This window comes from Muntiacus reevesi, chromosome 6 (assembly GCF_963930625.1).
Source record: "Muntiacus reevesi chromosome 6, mMunRee1.1, whole genome shotgun sequence".
Taxonomy (NCBI): Eukaryota; Metazoa; Chordata; class Mammalia; order Artiodactyla; family Cervidae; genus Muntiacus; species Muntiacus reevesi.
Window position 1 is genome coordinate 90884984 of NC_089254.1, and position 23464 is coordinate 90908447.

The 23464-nt window shown below is 51.8% G+C and overlaps 1 protein-coding gene across 4 annotated transcripts in view; it reads right to left on the reverse strand.

The window, feature by feature from the left end:
* The window catches only part of PLXNA4 (plexin A4), a 469014-nt gene that overhangs the window by 13620 nt on the left and 431930 nt on the right, over positions 1–23464 (reverse strand). For all 4 annotated transcript variants that reach the window (XM_065938908.1, XM_065938911.1, XM_065938910.1 and 1 more), the window contains exons 25-30: positions 22654–22813; positions 10029–10132; positions 9425–9524; positions 7900–8090; positions 6782–6951; positions 2549–2761 (exon numbers count right to left, since the gene is read on the reverse strand). In XM_065938908.1, the coding sequence (XP_065794980.1) occupies positions 2549–2761; positions 6782–6951; positions 7900–8090; positions 9425–9524; positions 10029–10132; positions 22654–22813 (938 nt within the window). The remainder of the gene's footprint in view (positions 1–2548; positions 2762–6781; positions 6952–7899; positions 8091–9424; positions 9525–10028; positions 10133–22653; positions 22814–23464) is intronic.

The window sequence follows — 23464 nt, forward strand, 5'->3', positions numbered from 1 at the left end:
GGGTCACCAATCACCAGTGCTGCAAGGAGGCAGAAATGGGATGAAGGATTCATGAGAGGACAAGTGGCAGGAAGGATTGGAGGGAGATGGGACGGAAGGACAGGTGGGAGGCTGGGAGGGGGGATGGTGCAGGGATAGGAAGATGAAGAACTGGCAGGAGATGTGACAGCTCAGGTGGGACAGGGTGACTCGGGTTACCCAACCAGCAGAGTTAGTAGGACCTCTGGAATCCATATATGTCCCAACCCCCTAGAAAGAGGGCCAGCCAGAGTAAACCCCGTTTCTCAGTGGCGCGGACAGAAGGCCCTCTCCAAATGTGTGTAGGGCACACACTACACCCACGAGGCCCTAAGTGTGGACTTTCTGTGTGTGCACAGCAGCCAGACCACAAAATCAGGAATGGAAAAGCCTTGGCCATGAGAAAAGGGGGTTCTACCATCACTCTTTGGACCTCAAGGCTGCCAGGGCCCTCAGCAGGTCAACCTCCTGGAGAAGCGGGGGTGGAATTGATCACTAAAGGAAGAAGGTCTCTATACGTGATCTCCAGACCAGGGCACGCAATTTCTCATCCCCTCCTTCTTTGCACCCTCACCCCAGAAGGAGAAGAGGAAGGATTTGGGACCCCAAACAAGTGAAAGATGACTTTCCTGAAAGTGTCATTGGTTGCTAAGAAACGAGTGAGATAAGAAATGGAAACCATCAAGGCACTCCTAAAAAGAACCAGATGGACTGGGATGACTCGTGACCTGTAGCAGCTACGTGGCCCACCTCTCATTTAGCACCAAGCAAGAGGGAGACCGTTCACCCGGCACTTGCGTTATTCTCACCCCCGACTGAGTGCACCGTTCTGGGGAAGCGTCCTCTAAGCAGATGCTTCATCAATGCTCCCAGCCCATCTCACTCCGGCCTTCTCCCTCCCTGCCCGAGGTCCCGTCGCAGTGACACTGCACTGGGACAGGGATGCCCAAGAGCCCAGCTGCTGCCTCTTTCTTTTCTCTCTTCACTGAAGAGCCAGCTGACCACACGGGAGAGCTCGCTCCTGGCAGCTCTGTAGTCAGAAGAGTGAGCCACTGGCGATGCAGGGGGAGGTAGAAGCCTCTTTGGTGACTCAGACATAATCAGATACGAGAGGACAAAAGAGTGAGCTCTCTCTCTGACAGCCAAGGCTGGATGCGCACCACGGGCACCAGCAGGAAGGGGTGGGGGAGAGATCAAAGGATGGGGAGAGGGAAAACACAATGCAACTCTTTCGGCAGAACTGGGATGGCATGGTCAGTTTTTGTGACTGGGAATGGCCAGGATCCCACCCCCTCTTGGTTATTCCCTCTGTACAAGGGAAGGCAGTTTTCAATATAAAGATGGGGACTGTGTCTCTACCATGAGCAAAACAGGTATTGTTCATTCTGTCTCAGTTGCCGAGTTAAGAACAACTTCTTGTTTCTTTGACTCTTCAAAAAGACACAAAATCTGAGTCTCCACCCAGGTTTCCTGTCTTTAAGCTTGGAAGAAAGAGAAAGGGACTCTAAAATCAATATCACCATGTAGAGCTGTGCAGGTTGTTCACTGCACAAAGGTGGGGGTGAGCTAGGACTGACAGTTAGCCTGTCACTCAACAAACCACACATTCTGGTGTGAGGCCACATCCTCTTGTAGGAAGGAGCACCTTCCTTAATTCATACCATATGGGTTGGCAGAGGCCCTGTCTAAAAGGATCGTAAATGGTAGAAAGGAGATTTGGGAGTCAGTTGAATTTGGGGATCTAGTTTTCTCTTGGCCACTTAAGTCATCTTGGACTGATTACTCAGCTATTCTGTATATATAGGTCATCTTCATGGGCACAGAATGAGGTTATAAAGCCTGTCTTCTTACATTCCAGGGCTGCTGTGATGAATAAATGAATAGACTTTCAGCTGGTTGTCTAGCTCAGGTGCTTGGCATATGGAGCTGATGCGACCCAGACAAACCATGAATGTTGTTTACCGAGAGTTAGCTCTGTGCCAAGAGGAAGCCAGCTTAATGGCATACAGGTGCCCTCCCCACCACACACACAGGTGCACAGCTGAAGCATTAGATCAGGGCCTGAAGCATCTAGAGCTCATTGCCTGAGCATCAAGGGACTGGGACAGCAAGAAGCTCTTCAGGGTGACCATGACATCCCCACAGGACACTGGAAGAACTGCCAGGTGGACAGGGCTCCAGCCAGTCTGTGGCAAGATGTTATTCGGTCCCTTGAAGCCTTTTTTGTTTTTCTTTCTTTGGTGAGCATTAGAGCAGGGGACTATACTTCTTCCTTGGGCCTAGGAAGATCCGGGTCCTCCACGCATGGGAGCAGAGCACCGTGGCAACTTCTAGCCATGTCCCACTCTTGTTTTGACTGACAGAACTGGGTTCTCGGGCTGTGGGTGTCCCAATGCAGGATGGGGCTTTGTGCAAGGACCAGTCTGCAAGCCCCACCCACTGTGGAGGGGAAAGGGGCCCCCCTGCATACCCCTAGAGAAGTTGCCTGCTGCAGCCAGGTCCTGCCTGAGCTCCCTGGGCCAGCACTCACCTCTCCACCCAGTTCTTATAGCTGGGGATGTCCTTGGCATAGAGCAGCTTGTTGGAGGGGGAGTCCTTGCCCAGCCGGTGCTCCGACGTGGAGCACGAGTCCATGAAGGTCTGGGCCACCACGGAGAGGCAGGCGTCGGTGATGCTGTTCTTATGGATGTCAAACACGAACTGGGGGTTCTTGATCATGTTGACCCAAAACCGCAGGGGCAGGCTGTGTAGAGGGAAGAGGCAGACGGTCAAGGGAGATGGGGCGGGGGAGCTGGACACTGACCCAGAGAGGTCCCTGGAGGAAGAGAAGAGGCTGGGAAGCAAGCCTTCTGAAGGACCCTTCTCCATGCCATCAATTCACCTTCCGGGGAGCTGAAGATCAGCAGGGCTGAACAGTCCATTCAGAGATACAGTCTTGATGGGCACTGGAGGTCTCGATGCCCAGCCTGGACTGTAGGACTCCCCAGCTGCCTTGAGAGCACAAGGCTTTGGGGTTTGAAGCAGTCATGACAGGTGCTAGAAAGTGGAATGTCTAACTCTCTCTTCTACTATCTGCCCCCATGTCAGATACAAAACATATCTGGTTGGCAAATCTTAAATAGCCTGGAACCTAGGCTGTTTTTTATTCTCTGCCCTCACTGTAACATGTGGAAGAAGCCACACTCTTCCTCCCCGCCTGACTCAATCAGCTTGTTTTTACATGGTGAGGGCCCTGGCACTGAACAGTTCAAGCAAAACTTACTGATTCTCATCTCCAAGCTGGCAAGCTGAACAAACCCCACTTCTGGCTCTCACCTGCCCCATTATGTCCTCTCCCTGTCTTCCAGTCAGCACCTACTGTATACCAAGAGCATGCTAGCAACTGTGGGTACAGTGTGAATAAGACCCATCCCATGGTCCTTGAGAAGCCTGTATTCTGGTGGGCTCACGGGGAGGTCAGGCAAGCAATCAAGCATTTTAGGTGCTGGACCCAGAGGATGGAGGGGGTCCAGTTTAAGACCCAGGTTGGTGTGATCAAAGCTACCCATAGGGATGTGTTTGGAAATCTGGAAAGTCTTCACAGAGGGGACTGCACTGAATTGTCTCTGTTTTAAAGATACAGAGGTGTTCTTTAGCTGAATGAAGGCTAGAGGAAGAGGGGGAGGAAAAGGAGGAGGAAGGTACCTCCAAAGGGGAATCAGTTCAACAAAGACAAAGAGGACATGAAACGTGCAGTGAGGTCTGGGAACCATAAACCCTCTAGCTAGTGCTAGAAAGGATCCTGGAGCATTGAGTAAAGCCTGCCTACATGCCCCTCTGTGACTATATTCTGCTGGCTCTCTGATCCTGCAACTGCCATCCAACCTATGGAGACGTAGGTCAGGAAGTGGGATGGCACCCAGCAAGGGATCACTTATTTCCCTCCTTCTGCCCCAACCTCCTCACCTCCTGCCATGTGCCCTGATGTTTTATTGTTGTTTTGGTGGTTGTTCTCACGGTTGGTAATAGTTGGTAACAGTCATAATGTTCCTATGTGTTTGGTTTGCTTCTTAGAACTAAAAGTCTTTTGAATTGCATTATTTCAACCCAGCAAGAACAAGATTTCTATATTCGTTGTATCTCCCAGCAGCCAGCATATACAGACGACAAATGCTAAAATACAGTAAGACCTCACGTTCAAGACTGCCAATCAGTCAACAAGTATTTATTAAGTTCCTACGAAGTGTGCTGTGCAGCCAGCACTGAGGTCTAACAACGTTAAGTGGCCCTTGTTTCATCCTGGGAAATCCAAAGAGCAAATAAAGGGACAGTAAAAGTTCTGACACTCGGGGCAAAGTCAGGGTCACTGGAGCTGCCCAGGGGAGACCCTGAGAGCTGGGCTCAGAGCCCTGGATGCAGGGCTGCCCAAAGGATGAAATCTCCAGCCACATCTTCCTGCTTCCCGAAGTCCAACCCAGAGAGGGACCCTGGAGCCCACATTTGCCACATGGTTGTTTCGTTCCTACATTCTCCTTCCTTCAGCCAGTTGTGCTGACAGGCAAATCAAACAGGGAAACCACAGCAGCTCCTGTCTAATGAAATATTAGCATATTATTAACATTAGTGGTGGCACTAATCTCTGGTTGATTGCAGCCACTCAGGCTAAATGAACAGGAGGTTTATTTAAAAGAGAAAAGGCAGGGGGATGAGGAGGAAGGGGGCAGGGGAGAGGATGAGCTACAACTTTGGCCAGGAATAAGGAAACAATCTCTTTCCAATCAGGAACAATGGACCCCAAGTCAGTATGTAGATCTCATAATTCCTGGACTGATTTGAGTCTTGCCCAGGTGGCCATGGTCAGGGCTGGGGAAGTGTGTTCTCTGGTGAGAGGACCTGAGAGTTGGTACTCCTGCCTGACTGCCCTTCACTGGGACCGGAGCTCTTTCTGAGAACAGCTGGCACTTGGAAGAGCTGGAGGGAAGGAAGATTCTTCCCTCTCCCCCAAGGACTTTATGGGATCTTGGCGGTGGACTTAGCCCAGTGGGAGGTGTATGCTGGTTTAGATATCACTTCAGGGGATGTACTTGCAAAGGTTACAAGGGCATGGTTTGGAAATAGCAGCCCTCCCAGGATAAGGTCTGGACAGGGCATTCCTTGTATTTTGAAGGCTGCAGGCACTCAACTCAGGTGGTAAGAAGGAAGACTCCGTGGCAGAGAGAAACAGACTGGGTAGGTTGGGGACATGTCCTTGGAATAGCTCTGCAGAGTCATGCTGAAAAGTTGGGCAGAGTCAAATGCAATCCTTTTTTTTTTTTTGGCCATGCCATGAGGAATGTAGGATCTTAGTTCCCGGAGTGAGGATCAAGCCCATGCCCCCTGCATTGGGAGTGCAGAATCTTAACCAGTGGACCACCAGACAAGTCCTCAAATGCAATCTTACCTATGGGCAGGCACTGGGAGAGGCCAGACCTGCAGACCTTTCAGAAGAGGGAGCAGTCTTCACCCAGCGCTGGACTAGATGGGGTTCAGAGTCTAAGTGTCTTATTTCCAAAAGGTCACAAGAACTCCACGATGCACCCAGAATCGCTGTGGGAGCAACCCTACTCTTCAGTTTTATGGTCCAAAACTGTTCCTGCCTGACTTTCCAACTTTAGTGGAGATGCACTATTCTTCAGGGGAAAGAGAGAGGAAGCCAGAGCATCCTGCCCTGAGTAACACTTCAGTGCCCCAGGCTGACTTCTGCCTAGATCCGGGTTTTGGTTTGGGACCCTGGGCTGTCAGGGTGCCTGGCTGAGCCCTAGTACCATGTCAGTCCTGGCAGGCGGCAGGTGCTACTTTTAAAGAATGTGCTGCGGAAGAACACCCCAGGACAGGGACTGTGTAAAGGCTGCCGGGAAGCGATTCCGGAACTGAAGGGACTAAATATAAGATGGCTTTACCCCAGGTGGAACTCTCAAGTAAAGACCATCTCGCCTCTGCATCTCCATCAATATTTATTGAGTCCCAGCTCTGTGCAAGATTCTGCCACGAGAGCTGCATACTGATGTCTGACCTTGCAGTCTCACACTGGAACACAACCGACACACGAACGAAGGGAAAGGCGGACAAAGGCTAAAGGAGAGACGGGACTGTGATGAGACACCCAGAGTGTCATTTAAGAGTTAGAGAGTCCCCTCGTCTCAAAGACACCCTAGTTATGGGACCGTCTCTTCCCCAAAGGGAATTCTGGAAAGGGAAAACCATGTCTTGAGTGGCCTGGAAACACTCCCATGCTCACCTAGGTGACTCCGAGCTGTGCTCCAAGCTCCATTTAAGAGTCTCTGTAAGCTGCTGCCTGTCTACAGCCCGGCTGCACACACGCACCCCACATCCTCACATGTGCCCCTCTATCCAAACAGCGGCCCTCCTGTCAGCCCACAGAGGGCAGAAGCCACGTCCCGATAGTCTTTGCAGACTCTGGGTCCAGCATGATGTCAGGCAGAGGGGAAGGACCAGGATGTGAGAGCGACCTGGCTGTGACGTCTGGCATGCTCAGGTTTGCTCATTTAGTTGGTTGAATGCTTGTTGACTGACTGGACCGATGGCAAAGATGGACGACTCCACTGAGGGAAAGGAGAGAGGAAGTGAACACCCAAAAGGACCGGAAGGGGCGGAGCCCCAGAGAGCACCTGCGCAGAGCTGCCGCGGGGGAGGGTGGGCCAGCCCCTTCTTGCCGGTCTCCAAGGCCGACCATCGACTCCGGGCTGGCCTCTCCCCGTCCGGCCTCCACTTGTCCTTCACTCACCAGTTGCTCTTCCAGGTGTGGCGGACGTGCGGGTCGTGGATGCCGTGCTTGTCCGCCTGCTCGTCCAGAAAGTCGAACATGTACTTGATGGCCAGGGGCAGGGCCGACCCGCGGTGCGCCGTGCTGAAGATGGTCTCGAACAGGTCGTCCACGAACTTCTGCAGCGTGCCCTGCGGAGGGGACCAAGTTCAGACGCAGCTCGCCCGCCCTGAGCACTCTGAGGACAGGGCTGTATGATCGCCTGGCCTCCCAGATGGCGGAGGGGAGGGGAGGCCAGCACACAGCCAGGCCTGCTTGGGTAAAATCGCATAAGCGCGTGCAAAGAATCTGCACCCTCCTCCTGCCTGCTCTCATCTGTCTCGGAGCAGCTTTCCATTTCCCCGGCACGTGGAAAATAGATATAACACTGATGACTGGGCCTAAGGAAGCCTCCCTCTGCCAACACCGCGGTTTGGTTTTAACACCCTTCGGCGGTGTTATTTTAGCACTTTTCACAAATGCTAATGAACAACTCACTCGGTCAGAGCAGACAAGCACAATCTGCTGGTTCTGTTTGGGCATTACTCACGTCAGCTAATGAACAGTTTACTCATTTGGCTTCACAGAGAGCGGAGCCGGGGCCAGTCTCGGGCCTTGAGGGACTAACTGTAGGCACACAGGATCCCCAGAATCAGGATTAGAAATGGGGCCTGCAAAGTCACTGATGGGGCCCCAGTTTCCACCACTAGAGACTGTATATGACACCCCAGAGATATATAGCCAGTCTTCCAGAAGGCATGGCAGAGGACCACGAATACACATGGCTAGTGTCTCTCTATTTGAGCAAGGGCAAGTGAAGGGATGGAATCAAGACTTCAGACTGTGTGCCAGCCTGGATGTATGGAAGGGGCCGGCTGCAGGACTGGGTTGAGAAGGATGCTGAGGTTCTATGCTGGGAAGATCAGGCTGATGAGCAGGGCCTGCATGGATGGATGACTGGGGTGGCGGGGGTGGGGGTGGGGGCGCACCAGCACAGATGATAGGTATTTGCCAGCTTGCCAGCTCTGACATTTCTGTGGGGTGATGATGCCCCACCCCATAACCCACCCACACACTGCACCCTGGCTGATGTCCTGTACCTTAGTGGCCAGCAGTCGTGTCAGATAGATTTCAGACACCATCTTGCTCCCCCGGTCCCCCTCCTTCTGGTCCCCGTGCTCATGGTTCTTCACCAGGTGCCACATCTTGACTCCACTCTCCAGGTCAGGGGTGATCATTGGTGTGCGCGAACGGAGGCTGTCAGGGCTGCCCGTGTACCGGATCATATTTTCTGCCAATGTAAGGACCCCATGGGGGTAAGGCTACCCAGCCTTCCAGCCTATTGCTCATGGCACAGCTCGGCTCCAGCTGAGGCCAACTCTGATCCTTCTCGCCTTTGGAGGCACTTCTGTATGTTCCTGAAACTGGAACATCTTTCCCACCGCCTCCAGGAAATTCTCTGTGTTTTGTCCACCCAATCGGATTCCCTTCCCTCTTGTACTTGCATCTCTCCATCCCTTATGATTCAATTTGTAAAAAATACAAGCTTGTCTTTTTTCCTTGTAAGAGCTCTCAAGTCTCAGGATGTGTTCTGTGTCGCCAAATAAGTACCAATGAAAGAGCTTGGGGCACTGGGGGTGGGGGGCCTTCCCCTGTGGTGTCAGTAGTAAAGAAATCCACCTGCCAATGCTGGAGATGCAGGTTCTATCCCTGATGGATCAAGAAGATTCCCTGGAGGAGGGTATAGCAACACACTCCAGTATCCTTACCTGGAGAATCCCATGGACAGAGGAGCCTGGCCAGTTACAGTTTATAGGGTCATAAAGAGTCAGACACGACTGAAGCGACTTAGCACGCACTCATGAAAGAGCTGGGAGCCTGTTTCCCTTAATCGGTGACTAACCAGCTGAGTGATTGCCCTGTCACTTGTGTACCTTCACCTGCCTCTCTCGCTTGGACCATTTATTTGCTGCAATGTGAGGTGTAGTGAGATGAGTCCCAAGCAGGAAGAGAAGAGGCAGGTCCCACAGTGTCCGGGCACCATTGTGTGTTGTCTTCCATTTATTTCCCAGAACCATCTCATGAAGCTGGTAGCTTTTTCAGCCAGTTTTGCTGGTAAGAAGGCACCAGGGCATCCAGCCTACATCCGGCGCCCTTCTCCCCACCCCGAGGAGCAGAGACCTGGGTCTGTACCTTCCCTCAACTGCTTCATAGTGTGTGACCTTTACACGTCATTTAGCCTCTGTGCATTGGAGTTATAATTTGCTAATCTGCATAATAGGGGGAAATAATAATTATTTAATTCACTGATTATTATGAACCTGACGTTTGATAATGAGTTATCACAAACGTGGAAGCCTCTTAGAGACTGTAGGATGCTCAGGAAGGTTAGACTTTCTTCTTGTTTCCAGGGACGAAGCTCCTACTTCTGCATCAGAGTCCCTGCCCAGAACCAGGAGCTTTTTTTTGGGTCCAGTGTTCTTTTCCGGGGGCCAGCCTGCCTGACTCCCCCCATCCCTCCCTGCTCCCCATCCCTGGACCCACTATCTTCCAGCACTGCTGCCATGGTGACCACAGCTGCTCAGGGGGTATCCTTTCTTCCCCAGAAAGGTTTGATGAACTCACCGTATTTACTCGCTGAGGTCCTGGAGACAGTGGAGTTGTTCACTGCATTGTACGCTGTCACTTGCTTGGACACTAAGGCTACCACAGAACCATCTGGCACCTACCGGGGAAAGGCAGATTAGGGCCTGGGCACAGAAGCTCTGCCACCCAATCAGGATGAACGTGGTCCTTGGGGACAATCAGGGCCTCACCAAGAACCAGGGGATGGAGGAGGCTGTCAGTTTTCCTTTGATGAAACAGGACAGATCTGAATATAGAATTGTAGTCCATGGTGGGGCTCACTCTTGGAGTGACTCAGGCAAGACCCTCTCACCAGCACCCTCTGTCCTTATGCTTCCCTGGAAGAGCACCCAGCCTTAAGCTCCAGGGCTTACCTAAGAAGGTTTTGCTCAGGGTCTGTGCCCATGCCCTGCGGGAAACACACACCCAGCATGCTATCTTCAAGAAGGTCAGGGTGTCCTGGGGGGCCACGTTTTCCCTGGGTTGCTAAGGGCACACAAAGAGCTTGGTAAGAGCCTCGGGACGACCCTGCTCTTCACGGATGGAGACTCACAGGACCTGGCTGCCTAGCTTGCTAGCCGCTCCCCGTCCCTGGTCCTCTTACCTGGTAATGTGCCAGGGTGTTGAGTCTCTTCCAGTCGTTCTCGATCTTGGTGGTGATGTCTTCATCCTGCAGGATCATCCTCGCCCCGCTTCCTTGTCGCCACTCTGTAGGGGGAGCAGTTCCATCTCAGACAGGTCCTTGGACCCCTCCCGTGGGATCTTGAGGACCCCTGTGCAGGCAAGTGCACAGCATCACCTTAGGGTGCATCTGAAGATAGACAGGTGCTCACAGACGCTCCCAGAGGAGGGCACAGAAGCTGTCAGCACAGGAGACCCTGATTCCCAGGTCTGGTTCTCATCCCAACAAACTACGTGACAGACATAGGAATAACGTCACCTCCACTGCCCACTTGTTCCTGGTGGGCAGCCACATCGGCAAGAAGTCAATGCTTATTAAGTGAATGAAGAAGGCAGGGGGCTTCCCTGGTGGCTCAATGGTAAAGAATCATCCTGCCAACGCAGAAGACACGGGTTTGACTCCTGATGTGGGAAGATCTCACCCTGCTGTGGGACAGTTAAGCCCAGTACACCACAACTACTGAGCCTGTGCCCTAGAGTCCAGAAACTGCAAATTCTGAGTCCACATGCCACAACAAATCCTAGAGCCTGTGCTCGGCAACAGGAGAAGTCACTGCAAAGAGAAACCTCTGCACCGCAACTAGAGAAAGCCCACACAACAATGAAGATCCAGCACAGCCAAAAATAAGTATTAAAAAAAAGGCAAGTGAAGACACTTAAGAACATACTAAGTAAATGCAAGGTGGCATCACTGCTGTCCCATACTCTTTGCTTCACTGTGAGGTCTTGGAGCGAATGAGACCAAGACTGCAAATTCCATCACTGGGCACCCTCTTTCTATTCCAGGGGTGCAACTTGGACCCAAAAGCCAGCAGGTGGGCCAGTCTTGGCAGAGAGATTGAGTAAAAGTACATGGAGGGGCCAGCAAAACCTATCCTCACGCCCAAGAACAGCCACAAAGTCGATGTGGCGAACAGCATCTTGGTGATCTATCCGACACCTAATTTCCTCCGATGCCATAAGTGTACGCTTACCTCCCACCTATCCTCATGGGTCCCAGACACCTACAACACATGGGTTCGATGATGGATCCCACATGAGGGAACAGGAGACTATTTCTCATCCCCCAAACCCTTGCCACCACACGTGGTACAAATCACAAGGAGATGGGGACACGCACATTCCTGTCCTGAAAAGTTAGCACATGGAGACCCAGGTGCACGCCAGACCCACACCAGCTCTCGTGCACGAACGCATCCACATCCACACACGCACACATGCTCACATGCACACACGCTCACACGCACACACCAGAAAGGAAAATGGCCTTTTCAATTCAAATACAACATATGTGCCCGCCAGGAAGCCAGGGATCTGGTTTCCAAGCAGCCATGACCCCACTCGGCGCCTCACAGATGCTGAGAGTCTGAAACGAGTGAGAGCACCAGGGTTTTGTGGCGTGCGAGTGGGGGCAGGCGTGAGTTACCCGCTATCCTGGTCTAACCCTGCCTTGGACTTTTTACTCTGGCTCCGCAGACACACATTTCTGCTTCCCTCCTCTGTTCCCTCCCGTCCAGGCTGAGGGACCATTACTGCCTTGTGGGCGTGGCCAGTGCTACAGACGAGAATCAGGCCCAGGAAGGGAGCTGCCTGCCTTCAGCCGGAACAGAGATGTTCCTAACAGCCACGTCCGTGCCTCTAGCTCCCGAGCTTGTCTGCTGCCTGGTTTAGAGCTTCTTGTAGCAATGGGCTGTCCCAGGAATGAAAACATGAGGGTGCCATGTGGGTTCACTGGAGCAGAGGAGCCTCCAGAGGTCTCTGGGGACCACCTGTCACTTAGTGCTGTTGATGGCACGGCTGGACTCGATCGTGGTGGTGAGGGTCTCGGGGCAGGTGGGGTGGTATACAAAAGGGGAGATGCCCCACCAGGGCACCTGGTCCGCAGCATTTTGTTAGCTTGTTGTCATGTCTGTTGTGGGTTTTTTTGTTTTGGATTTTATGCAGGTAGGTATGGGTGCATTTTTTTTTTTTAAGTCTTTTTTATTTTTCATTTCTTTTTATTAGTTGGAGGCTAATTACTTTACAATATTGTAGCAGTTTTTGCCATACATTGACATGACTGAGCCATGGATTTACATGTGTTCCCCATCCTGATCCCCCCGCCCACCTCCCTCCCCATCCGATCCCTCTGGGTCTTCCCAGCGCACCAGCCCTGTGGGTACATGTTTTTTGAGTGGTTGCAGTGGCGTGCTGCAGTCCATGGGGTCACAGAGTCAGACAGGACTGAGTGACTGAACTGAACTGAAGACCAGCCTGGGCCAAGGATAAGGCAGGGGCACGCGTTGTCCCAGTTGCACAAAGATAATTGGCCCTGAATGATAAAGCCTCATGCATCTCCCCTCTTGCCTTGTGAACGGTGCCAGGCCATTAAGTCAGAGGAGAACACATGGGTGGGGGCCCGGAAGGCAGGCAGTGCTCTGCATGCCCCACATGGGGGCCAGAGGAGGAACAGGGGCCCAGCTCTGGACACTAAGTCTCCTGGCCAGGCCCGAGGGAGGAGGACTGCACTTCACTGAAGAGGCCGTGGGGCTGGCCAGGATTAAGTGAAGAAGGTACCCACCGAAGGCCAGCGTGCTGGGGTGCACTGGCTCCCTTGCCGATGGCTCTGTAGCACCTCTCAGGGGGATGTGAACAAACCAAACCACCTGGGGGGCCGAGGGGTGACAGCTGGTGACTTAATTCTGGAGCCGGATGCAGAATTCCTCGCTATACAACTGCCCTGACGTTGCGCAGTGCGCAGTCTGTGTGGCCCTCTGCAGCAGCCCTGTCTGAATTGTGTCCAGCATTTATGTAAGCAAATCAAAGTCAGTCTGCCTCTCTGCCCTCAACTGGAAAAAATGTAGGGCAGAGTGTGGTCATCCTCCTCCGCCCAGGGCAGCCAAGGGATGATGGCTTGTCCTTGGGAGTACAAAACTGATGCCGCCAGATCCCCACCAGCAGGGCTAACCCAGCACCTGGGACACAGTTAGTACCTGATGAGGATTTATTACATGAATAATACATAAGTGAAAAGAGTGAAATAGATGAATAGATGAAAGAGGAGAAAGAGTGAGTGAGTGAGTAACGGTGGCTTATTTTCCAAGCAGTGAAAGGATTTTCTGCCCATGGGTTGCTGCTCCACGGTGGGCAGACAGCAAGCTACAGTACCAGGTCAACTGTGAGCCGAGCTGTTAGAACCTGGGACAAAGGAAGAGCTGACCTCCAGAAGCTCAGCTGGGCACATTCACCACCAAAGTGAAAGTTCTCTGGAATGATTATCACTCGTTCTTCCAGTTTTACAACTGGGAAATTAAAGAAGCAGGTTGGGAAGGCAGACCTGGAGGTCACTGCAACTTGGAGCTCTATAGCGTGGTGCCTACCATGTGTGTGAGCCACTCAAGTGTTGGGAGTGTGGACGGTGATGGCTGGACTGGAACCTGGGCTGTGGCCACACTGGGATGCTGGTGGGTAGCTGCCTCCCCTCTACTCCAGACTCTGAGCTCCAGGAATCCCAGCGGGACACAGTGCTTCCACCTCCACAAAATCAAGTCCATGCGGATGGGGTTGCATGCCTTCCACACTGGCTGAGGCTTGTGGTCAGTGATGACATGCAGTGGGCAGGAGGATGGTCAAGGGAAGCAGGAAGCCTGCTCATCAATGAAGTCAGTGTTTAGGAGCTGTCAGAAGAGGTGTCCTGTCCGTTGGTCCTGCCAGCCTGGACCCTGCATCTGCTGGGGTGCCAGCGGGCAGTAGGAGGGCAATGACTATTGCCTTTTTGGCAATTATCTCAAAAAGTTAAGAATGTTCCTCCAAATGCCAATATGATTATAGAAATCTGGAGAACACTTAGTCCTGCTTTCAGATCTCTCGAGTGAAGTGTCAGTTGCTCAGTCGTGTCCGACCTCTTTGTGACCCCATGGACTGTAGCCCACCAGGCTTCTCTGTCCGTGGAATTCTCCAGGCAAGAATACTGGAGTGAGTAGCCAGTCCCTTCTCCAGGAGATCCCGACCAAGGGATTGAAGCTAGGTCTCCTGCACTGCAGGCACACTCTTTACCATTTGAGCCACTAGGGAAGCTCTCTTAGATCTCTCAAGCCTGTTATTTTATTCTCCTCCTACAGGAAAGATGCTATGTGCTTTTCCCCCCCAAAATATCAGAAAGGTGAAAAAGTGAAAACCTCTGTCCCATCTCCAAACCAATCCTGAAGAATGAACCCCAGAAATATGGGAGCCTGGTGTTGGTAGCTCCATCCTGGGACATGCAGGGAAGAAGAAAGCCCGTGGGTGGCCTGCCCAGCTGACCCGGAATGGAAGAGTGTGGATGCAACATGAGGGCAGGGAGTCCCTGGCACCAAGTGACCTAAGTGGGCTAAACCCACCCCTCAAACTCACTCTTCTCTGCCCAGGGTCCTTAAGCTCACCTGTGGCCTGAACACATGTCATTTCCATGTCACTCTTTTCCTTCCTTTCCTGAAACCCCATATCCAAACCAGCTGGGGCCTCTTTTTCCCCAGACTCACCATGGGATATCTCAAGAAAATCAAACACGGTAGGCTCCGCTTTCTGGAATGCTCCTATGCTCCTCCCAGACCTGCTCTTGACAGAGGTGGGGGCTGTGGAGCTCACACTGGGACCAGGAACAGTCAAGGTCAAAGGTCAAAGCTGCTGGCTTCCCTCTGTCCCAGGAAGAGTCCAGCCCACAAACTGCATGGCTAGCTTCATGAACCCTCATCCCTACCCAGTGGTAGGGAGCCTCAAGGGCGGGGTGGGCCAGTTGAGGGCAAGGCAGACCTGCAGTCTTCAGGTCTGGTGTCCGTGGCAGTGTGGGCGGCTGGTCAGGTCATGAGGCCCCCGAACAAGGTCATATCTAATTTTGTGCTCTGGGTACTTCTGCATATTCAACATAGGCTTAGTCCTAATAACAGTAATGGAAATCAACAGAATCCAGGTCTCCTCATCCCAGGTTCAGCATTCTTTCCACCAAATAGGCTCCTTCTGTCTTGCCTATGAAAACAGCACTAAAAATATCTCTCTTTTGTGTCCACACCTTGCTGTGTACCAGGTGACCCCGTTAGAACAGCCAAGGGGCAAAGTGACAGCTGGGCCAATGGCCAGTGTCCTCTGGATGAATGCCCAGCTGCCCACGGGGCACAGACTGGAAAATGCCTCAAGGCACCAAATGATGTGAGCTCGGTGATGGACCCAGTGAATCCCGAGACAGGGACTCCTCACCATGCCCACACTGGATCAGGTCATCTCCCTGCTCCCCCCGGACTAGGACACAGGAGGCATCTCCTACAGCCACCATGGTGAGAATCCACACCCAGAAAGTGTTAGAGCTGTAGCCTCACTCACTCAAATCTGAGTGCCCATGGTGTGCTTGGCACTGTGCTGGCAAGGCATCACACAGGTAAGCAAGAAAACTTCCTAACACGAAAGCCCTGACCCCTGAAGGCCTCTATGTGGGAGGCTATGCAGGAAAACAAAGGTGCACAGGACCAGGTGATCAGATCCAGAAGAGGGAGAGGGTAGAGGGGTATTTTGGGGGGGGGGGGCGGGGAGGTGTTCTGGTCCACAGATGCCACTTCTGTGACATTTCTAGGGATCCATGAGGATGAGTCCTTATGGAAAGGAAGGAAGTTCGGAACTGAGTTAAGAAAGGTCTGGAATACCATTACCTTAGTAATATCTTAGCCTGGTATCTAAGGCATCTAGTGTTGAGCTGGAAAACCAGAGATGGGGGTGGATGAAAAGGGGGGGGCCTTGCCTAAGAAGGGGAGGACCTGGCCAAAGGTGGGGTGGGGTGGGATGCTCAGGAGATAGGATGGTACCTGGAGGTTCTTGGAGAAGAAGGGGTGGGAGCAGCATGGGGTGCCCTCACATTTCTGAGAAGGTGTCTGGAGGAATAGTGGGGAGCTGAGGTGTAGAGGAAGGAGGGGTTTATCTGCAGGCCAACCCTGGAGGAAACACTGGCACCCAGTATATAACTGGTCTGGCTCCTGGAAGGTCCCCCACTCACCAGCAGGTATCACTCGGAGAGGGAAACCCCTTGGGAAGCATGATCCCCTCATTAGCTCAGGGCCTCATGGTGTGCATGCAGATGGGTGCACACACACGCATGCATAGTCACACACATGCACACAGGCACGCACATACACACTCACACAGGTACCTCATTTCACCCCCTAAGGCTCTGCAGCCACCAAACTCTGCCTGCCCTGGCCCCCAGTCCAGTCTTTGCATCAGCCTCTCTCCTCAGAGCCATTACAGGAAGCTTTAAGAGGGGGTGAGCTGGAGGGATGAAGGAGGTGCCCAGCAGGCTGGTTAGAACTGGCTGAGTCAACCCTTCTGATCCACAGGGAACCAACTTCAGAACTAGCTGCCTGCACTCCACCCCAGGCTGCCTTTCTTCCCTGCCGGGTGCTGAGCAGGGTCTCAGCAGGCGCACACGCCAGCCTGCACAGGTTCCTCTCTACCTCCCAAACCAGGGTCCCGAGCAGAAGGCTAGAGGAGGAGACACAACTCTACTGCCGCACACCTGTCCGCAGGTGAGCCCCAAGGAGAACACCTGACAGGGAGCCCAGATGCCCCCGGCACCCAGCCACTCCGAACTGTGGGAGGGAGCAGCTTCGGGGAAGAGGAGGGGGAAAGGGCAGAACAGAATCAGTGTCAACACAAATAGTTGGGAAATTGACTCAGGAATTGGGGAGGGGAGCATCTAAATATGATTTGCTAAAAGAGGAATCATTTTATGGTGAGAGCAAGTTCTAAAATATAAAATAAGTGAACTAGGAAATGTGGTGTTTAAAAGAAGAAAGCCCTAAATCGAACAGTGCCGTCTACTGTCAAGCCCTAGGTCTTTGCAAACTGTAAAGTGTGGTGCACCAGCTAGTTGTCACTTTGGGGAAGTCTGGAGAGCTGAAGGAAAAAGCGGGCTGGACTCTGCTTCTCGGTTTAAGAAAGGTGAGCTAGAGCTTAATGGATATTCTTGAACATGGAATACTATGGAGGCTCTGGTGGTGCTCCAGGGTGCTGTGTCAAAGAAGAGTTAAAAGGCAAGGGATGGGCGGCTGGAAGGAGGAAGGTGACACAGGCAGGAAAGGTGACCCAGGTATTCATATGCACATTACCGAGGGAAAAGTGCTGGCTCTGACCTCTTCACAGCTCTGCCTGCAGCCCCCTGCCCTACTCCAGGCTCCAAGCACAAAGGACAGACACACTCACAATCCAATTTGTTATACTTCCACCTTCCAGGGAGAGAGGGAGGTGAAATAAAAAAGAAAAAAAAAATCCCATTATCTTTATCTGTCCTTCCCATCAGGTGCAGCAAAAAATGCAAACTGGGGCGACAGCTGCTGTAAACTCTTTATATTTCACTCAGAAGATAGTGTATCTTTTTGTTGCATACAGGAATTACTTATTTGAAAAAATATACCCTTTCAGACAGAAGGGGGTGGCGGATTTCTGGGGCTATTGATGGGGCATTTGCATTAAACCAGAGGAATTGGGAGGTCATGGCCTGTCGAGGAGCTTGTGTGGGAAGGGAGTGGTTGTTCTCTTCACTTTCTGCTGTGTGACCAGGACCCAGGTTCTGCGCCTCTCTGAGCTACAGAGTCTCCTCCTGTGCAGTGGAACAGAATGGCATCAATTATGTCCTCTGGGGAATGAACAGAGGAGACAAGAGTCCCTTGGCTCGGAAAGAGCAGTGTCCAGCCTCCTGCTACTGTGCGAAGAAGTGAGGAACTCCTAGTCGTGTGGCTCCGTCTGTACCAGGCATTTCCCCAGGGCAGGCTCTTATGGTACATTGGTTGAGGAGTTTGGGGGTGTAACAGGGTTGTGATTTGTTCAGTCGCTCTGTGACCCCATGGATGGTAGCTCACCAGGATCCTCTGTCCATGGGATTTCCCAGCAAGAATACTGGAGCAGGTTGCCATGACCCTCTCCAGGAGATCTCCCCGACCCAGGGATCCTACATTGGCAGGCAGATTCTTTATCACTGAGCCACCACTTAAGTCTGGTATAAGGGAGTACCTATAACCAATACGTGTGGGTGGAAAGGGGCATCAACTTGACAAGGACGGCTTCACATATGACAAAGCAGGGAGCCCTAGCACTGTGCTTTCAAAGCTCCCAAGGCCCACTTGCCCCAGCATAGTCCTTAACTTCTGCTCTGGGATATCTTCCCTTCCCTAGATTCTAAGAGACTGAAAGAAAGGCAGGTTCTGTGTCCTTTGCTTTGATTCTTATAATGGATAGTTCTATCATATGTCAACTTGTCTGGGCCACAGTACCCACCCAGATAGCTGGTCAAAAATCATTCTGGATGTTTCTGTGAGGGTGTTTTTGGATGACATTAATATTTAAATTGGTTGGCTTTGAGTCAAGCTAATTGCCCTCCATAATGTAGGATGTTCACCTCTTCTAATTAGGTGAAGGGTTGAGTAGAACAAAAGATTGACCTCCCCTGAGCAGGAGGGAATTCTGCAGCAGATGCCTTTGGACTTGAACTGTAACATGGCTCTTCTCTGGGTCTCCAGCCTGCTGGCCTTCCCTATATATTTTGGATTTACCAGCCTTCACTCTAGACACTGGATGTTTGTATCCCCCCAGAATTCATATGTTGACTCCTAACCCTCAATGAGATAGCATTTAGAGTGGGGCCTTTGGAGGGTGCCTGAGGTCATAGGGGTGGAGCCCTCATGATTCGGATTAGTGCCCTTGTAAAGAGGATCCCAGAAGGCTCCCTGGAGAAGAAAATGGCAACCCACTCCAGTACTCTTGCCTGGAAAATCCCATGAACAGAGGAGCCTGCTGGGCTACAGTTCACGGGGCTACAAAGAGTTGGATATGATTGAGTGACTGAACACATGTTTTCTTGCCTACTTTCTGTCACATATAGTCCTAATAAGAGAATGGCCATCTATGAACCAGGAAGTGGGTTCTCACTAGACACTAAATCTTCTGACCTCTTGATCTTGAACTTCTCAACTGCTGGAATTGTGATAAATTATTTTCTGTTGTTTATAAGCCAAGCAGGCTATGGTATTCCATTATGGCAGCCCAAACAGATTCCTCCTTGTCCATTATTAATGAAATCCTCCATAACTGCATGAACCAATTCCTTCAAATAAGCTTTATCTATATAAACATATCCCATCCCATTGGTTCTGTTTTTCTGGAGAATGCTGGCTAATACAGTTCCCCATCTTGACTCCTCAATGCCTGGAGAAGCTGGTGGAATGGGCAGGGTAGGAGAGCTTCAGTCCCAGGAACAATGAACAGAAGTGTTGGGAATGGGGGACTAGGCCAGGCCAGGCACCACAGTGATGATGAAAGGCAGGGGGAAGGGGTTGGGGCTGGCTGTGCTTAGGGTAATTACAGAGGTGGTTTAAAATGTCTTCTCTTCCTTCTAAGCTGGCCTGGGACAGATGTCCATGCCTTGCCAGGAGGGGGAAGGCAGTCTTTGCCCAATGCCCTCAGCTATGGAAAGAGGTGGCATGGAGGGAAACGAAGTGGAGGGGTATGCTCGGCTGTCTTGCCTCCAATGAATGTGGCTCACGGTCTTCTCTGTGCCTACATGCTATGTGTCCCTTTGTTGCTGTTGTTGTTTAGTTGTCCAGTTGTGTCCAACTCTTTGTGACCCCATGGATTGGGATTTTCCAGGCAAGAATACTGGAAAGGGTTGTCATTTCCTTTATCCAGGGGATTTTCCCAACCCAGGGATTGCACTCACGTCTTCTGCCTGCATCTCCTGCATAGCAGGCAGATTCTTTACTGCTGAGCCACTGGGGAAGCCCATGTGTCCCTTTGGCACAGATGAAGTTTTGGTAACAGTCTCACCTTATATTTGTAAACTGCTTTCAGGCTTTCAAAGCACTTTCACCTACACAGTGGGAAAAACTAGCCTTGCCTGTCTCTCCCCATGGGGGCCATGCAACTGAGTGGAAGCAAATCTTGTGGAAGAAGCATTTGGGTTTCTGAGGAGGCCCTATTTTCTTTGTTATGGAACCTGGCTTTGGTAGAAAGAAGACCAGAGTTGCGGGGATGGCTCCAGACCCTGCACTTAATAGAAAAGAAGGAAATTCCTCAGAAAAGCATCTATCATGGGAGGCCTTTGTAAGAAGTTCAATATGATACCACTTCCCCAGGAGGACAAGGCCCCAGATGCTCAAACTGTCTCCTTCCTTTGGTTTCTCCCCTTTACCCTGCCTGCTGTGAGGCCTCGTCCATCCAATGATGCTGCGTCCTCCCCAGCAGCTCTTGTGATGAGAAAGATGGCTCCTTTGCCCTCTTGGGACCCGGTGAGCACCATACCCCTGGTCTGAACAGCTTCTAGCTTGAGAGAGTAGCAACTCTTGGGTGGGCCCTGTTTGCTGCACAGCCCTCAGACTTCCTTCACTCATAGTGGATGGCAGGAAGTGGATGGCAGGAAGTGGACAACAGGAATTGGATGGCAGGAAGTAGATAGCAGGAAGTGGATGGCAGGAAGGGGCCATGGCTGCTTTGGATACTGCTGCCTCCACTCCAGATTCATTACATCCTTTAATCAACAATCTGCTTTGCTAGACTTGCACCCAACAAGTGTTCTAAAGTTAAAGCAGCCCTTCCCCCTTCTAAGCTCTGGGTGTGTGGCTTCAAGGTGGGGATGGTTGATCCTGAGCAATATCTACCTACCAGCCATGACATGGTCTCTCTCCCCCATGGGAGGTCAGCCCATTCCCAAGCACCAGAAGTACATGGTTCTATACGCACCCACCCACTGAGCTCTCGCCATGTTCTAAACTAAGGCACAAGCTTTTGAAACTCACATTCCAGCATGAAGATAAAGGTTCTTGTAATAGTTCCGCCTCTTGGTCCTGCTAGGCCAGGGCTCTCCTGGCCTAGCATATTGTAGATAAGGACTTTGGCAAGCCATGGCTCTCGCAGATGAATAAAAGGCATGGTAAATACTACCTGGTGACCCTAGTGAACTCGATTCTCCCTGGCAGACCCATTGATCAGCCCACTTAATTGCTTGGGAGTAGGGACATGGGGGTCTTCCTTCCCTGGCACTACCTTCTCTCCCACTGGTTCTATAACTGAGCTGTTGACTCCATCAGTCTGTGGGATCTTCCTGGCAGCAGATTCCCCCCCACACAGACACAAATGGCCACTCCAACTCTAGGGACCAGTGCTGGGGACACTTTCCTGGTACCCTATACTCTGAAGATCTCACAGATGCTTCCTCCTTGTCCCAGAAACAACATACACAGAGACAATTCCAAAGGGAAGGGAAGAATGTGCTCAGCCAGTCTCTTCTCTCTGGACTGCCAAGCTCTGGGCACAGGGCCAAACACATCCTGCCAAGAGCCAACCAAGAGGAGAGGTGGAGGGGGGAAGGGAAGCAGTAAGAATTGAGGTGAGTGAACTTCCTGATCCTGAGTCTTTAGGCATCAGAATTTGGGGAGGGGGGTGGATGGCGAGGCAGTGGGAGGGCATGAAAATTCCCCGTGGATTTTAGAAAATAGCACAGATGCCCATCTGCCTTGGATGGCTTAGCTGAAGCCAGCTTAGAGGCCAGATGGATGCATTAGGGGCCTCTGGAGGTCTTCTCCCCTCTATGTTGCCATGAATTTCCAGACTCAACCATGTACACACATAGACACCTTTCCCTCCATGCCCAGGATCAACAAACAGACACATACCATTTCCTCACCAGTATTATCTTCATAATCAGTAATATTAGTGGCCAATACTTCCTGGGAGGTACTATGGACCAAGCAGTGCATTAAAGGCTTCTATATGTATTCTCTCCTTTCATTCTTACAGTGAGGCAGGCACTAGTATTTATCTCCATTTTATAAGCAAGGAAACTAAGGGACAGAAAGGTTAAGTAACTAGACCAAGGTTACACAGAACTCAGTGGAACCAGGACCCAAACTCAGGCAGGTATGATGCTGATCCATGATGCCAAACTGCCTCTCTTCAGCCCTGGCCTCTTTGGAGCCTGGGGCTCCCCACTAGGATTTTCCCAGGTTGTTGAGTGTCTTATTAAACACGCAGGCAAGCTGTAACTGGATTTAAGTTCAGCTGGCCCTAAGTGGCAAACCCTTGTTTATATAGGCTATGCGTTCTATTCATGGAACATTCAAATAAAATGTCACCCTGCTCCATGGTAGGCTGTCATATCTCATTTTTCTCTATCCTTCCTCCATCACTGACCCAGATCCCTCCTGTTTTTGGCAGTCAGCAAAAATTAGAGGCACAGCACAGAGGCAAAGGGAAAGGCCTGGGGGCACAGTGAAGGTGGTGGCAAGACCTTGGGCCATGCGGATTCAGGCTAAATCTCTGCTGCAGACATGACACCTCCACTGCCACCCCTCCGCTGCTCAAAAGACCCCAGAGGCAGTCAGATCGCCAGCACACTGTGGTCCCCTCTCTGCTTATTTCTCACTAAGTGGCCATGAAGAGGCAGCCCCTGGACTCCCGGGGGCTGTGCATACCTTTTCTGTGCACCCTGACTCCACTGGTGGGTAGGAGGGGCTTCTGACCAGTCACAGTACAGCCTCCTGGGTGGGCTGCTTACTCACCTAGGTCCATGTCTGCAGCTTTGGGCCGGTGGGAGCAGGGTACATTCTTGAAGATGGCGTCCAGAATCTTCTCCTTGACCTGAGTAATGGTGTCGCAGTTGAGGATCTTCACTGGGACCTCGGGACTGTTGGCATTGTCAGGGTTGACACAGCTCAGGACCTGGTGGGTTGGGGAGAGGAGGCGAGTGGGGAGGCAGCATGGAGGACCCCGGGATCTCCAGCAGCAGCCTGAGGTCCTCTCCTGAAGAGCTCCCATCTCTGCGGGTTGGACTGGAGTAGGGTAGGGTGACCCCAGCTAAGCCCTCGTCCCTTCCCATCCCCGCAAGCAACAGGAAGGTACCATGGCTTCTGTGTCATTGCAAGAGTAGGAGCTGTGTGTTTAATTCCTCGTCACAACAGACTCCATTAAAACCCTAAGTTATCAAAGGGAGCGCTGTCCGAGCAGGAGGAGGCAGCGAGGGGCAATGTGTCTGAGAATGGACACTACTGCATGCCCCACTGTCTCACACACATGCACTAGGCACCATCTCCACGTACACCCAGACCCTCACCCACCTCTGAGACCCCTGCCCCATTCCCATGTGTCAGTCTGTCTTTCTGGTCACTCTGTCTCTCACACTCTAATGGGAAACTGGCTCCTTTCTTCAAAGATTTCATATAATTGGATTTTTGTGTGGATTCCAGGCTGATTGGAGGTTGGAGAATCTGTAAGAAGCTTAATGTGATCTTTAAAAAATAAAAAGACGCCCTCTAAAAACTGTAGGTTCAGGCCACCCTCAAGCCCATCCTGGCCCCAAACCTGAAACCTGGA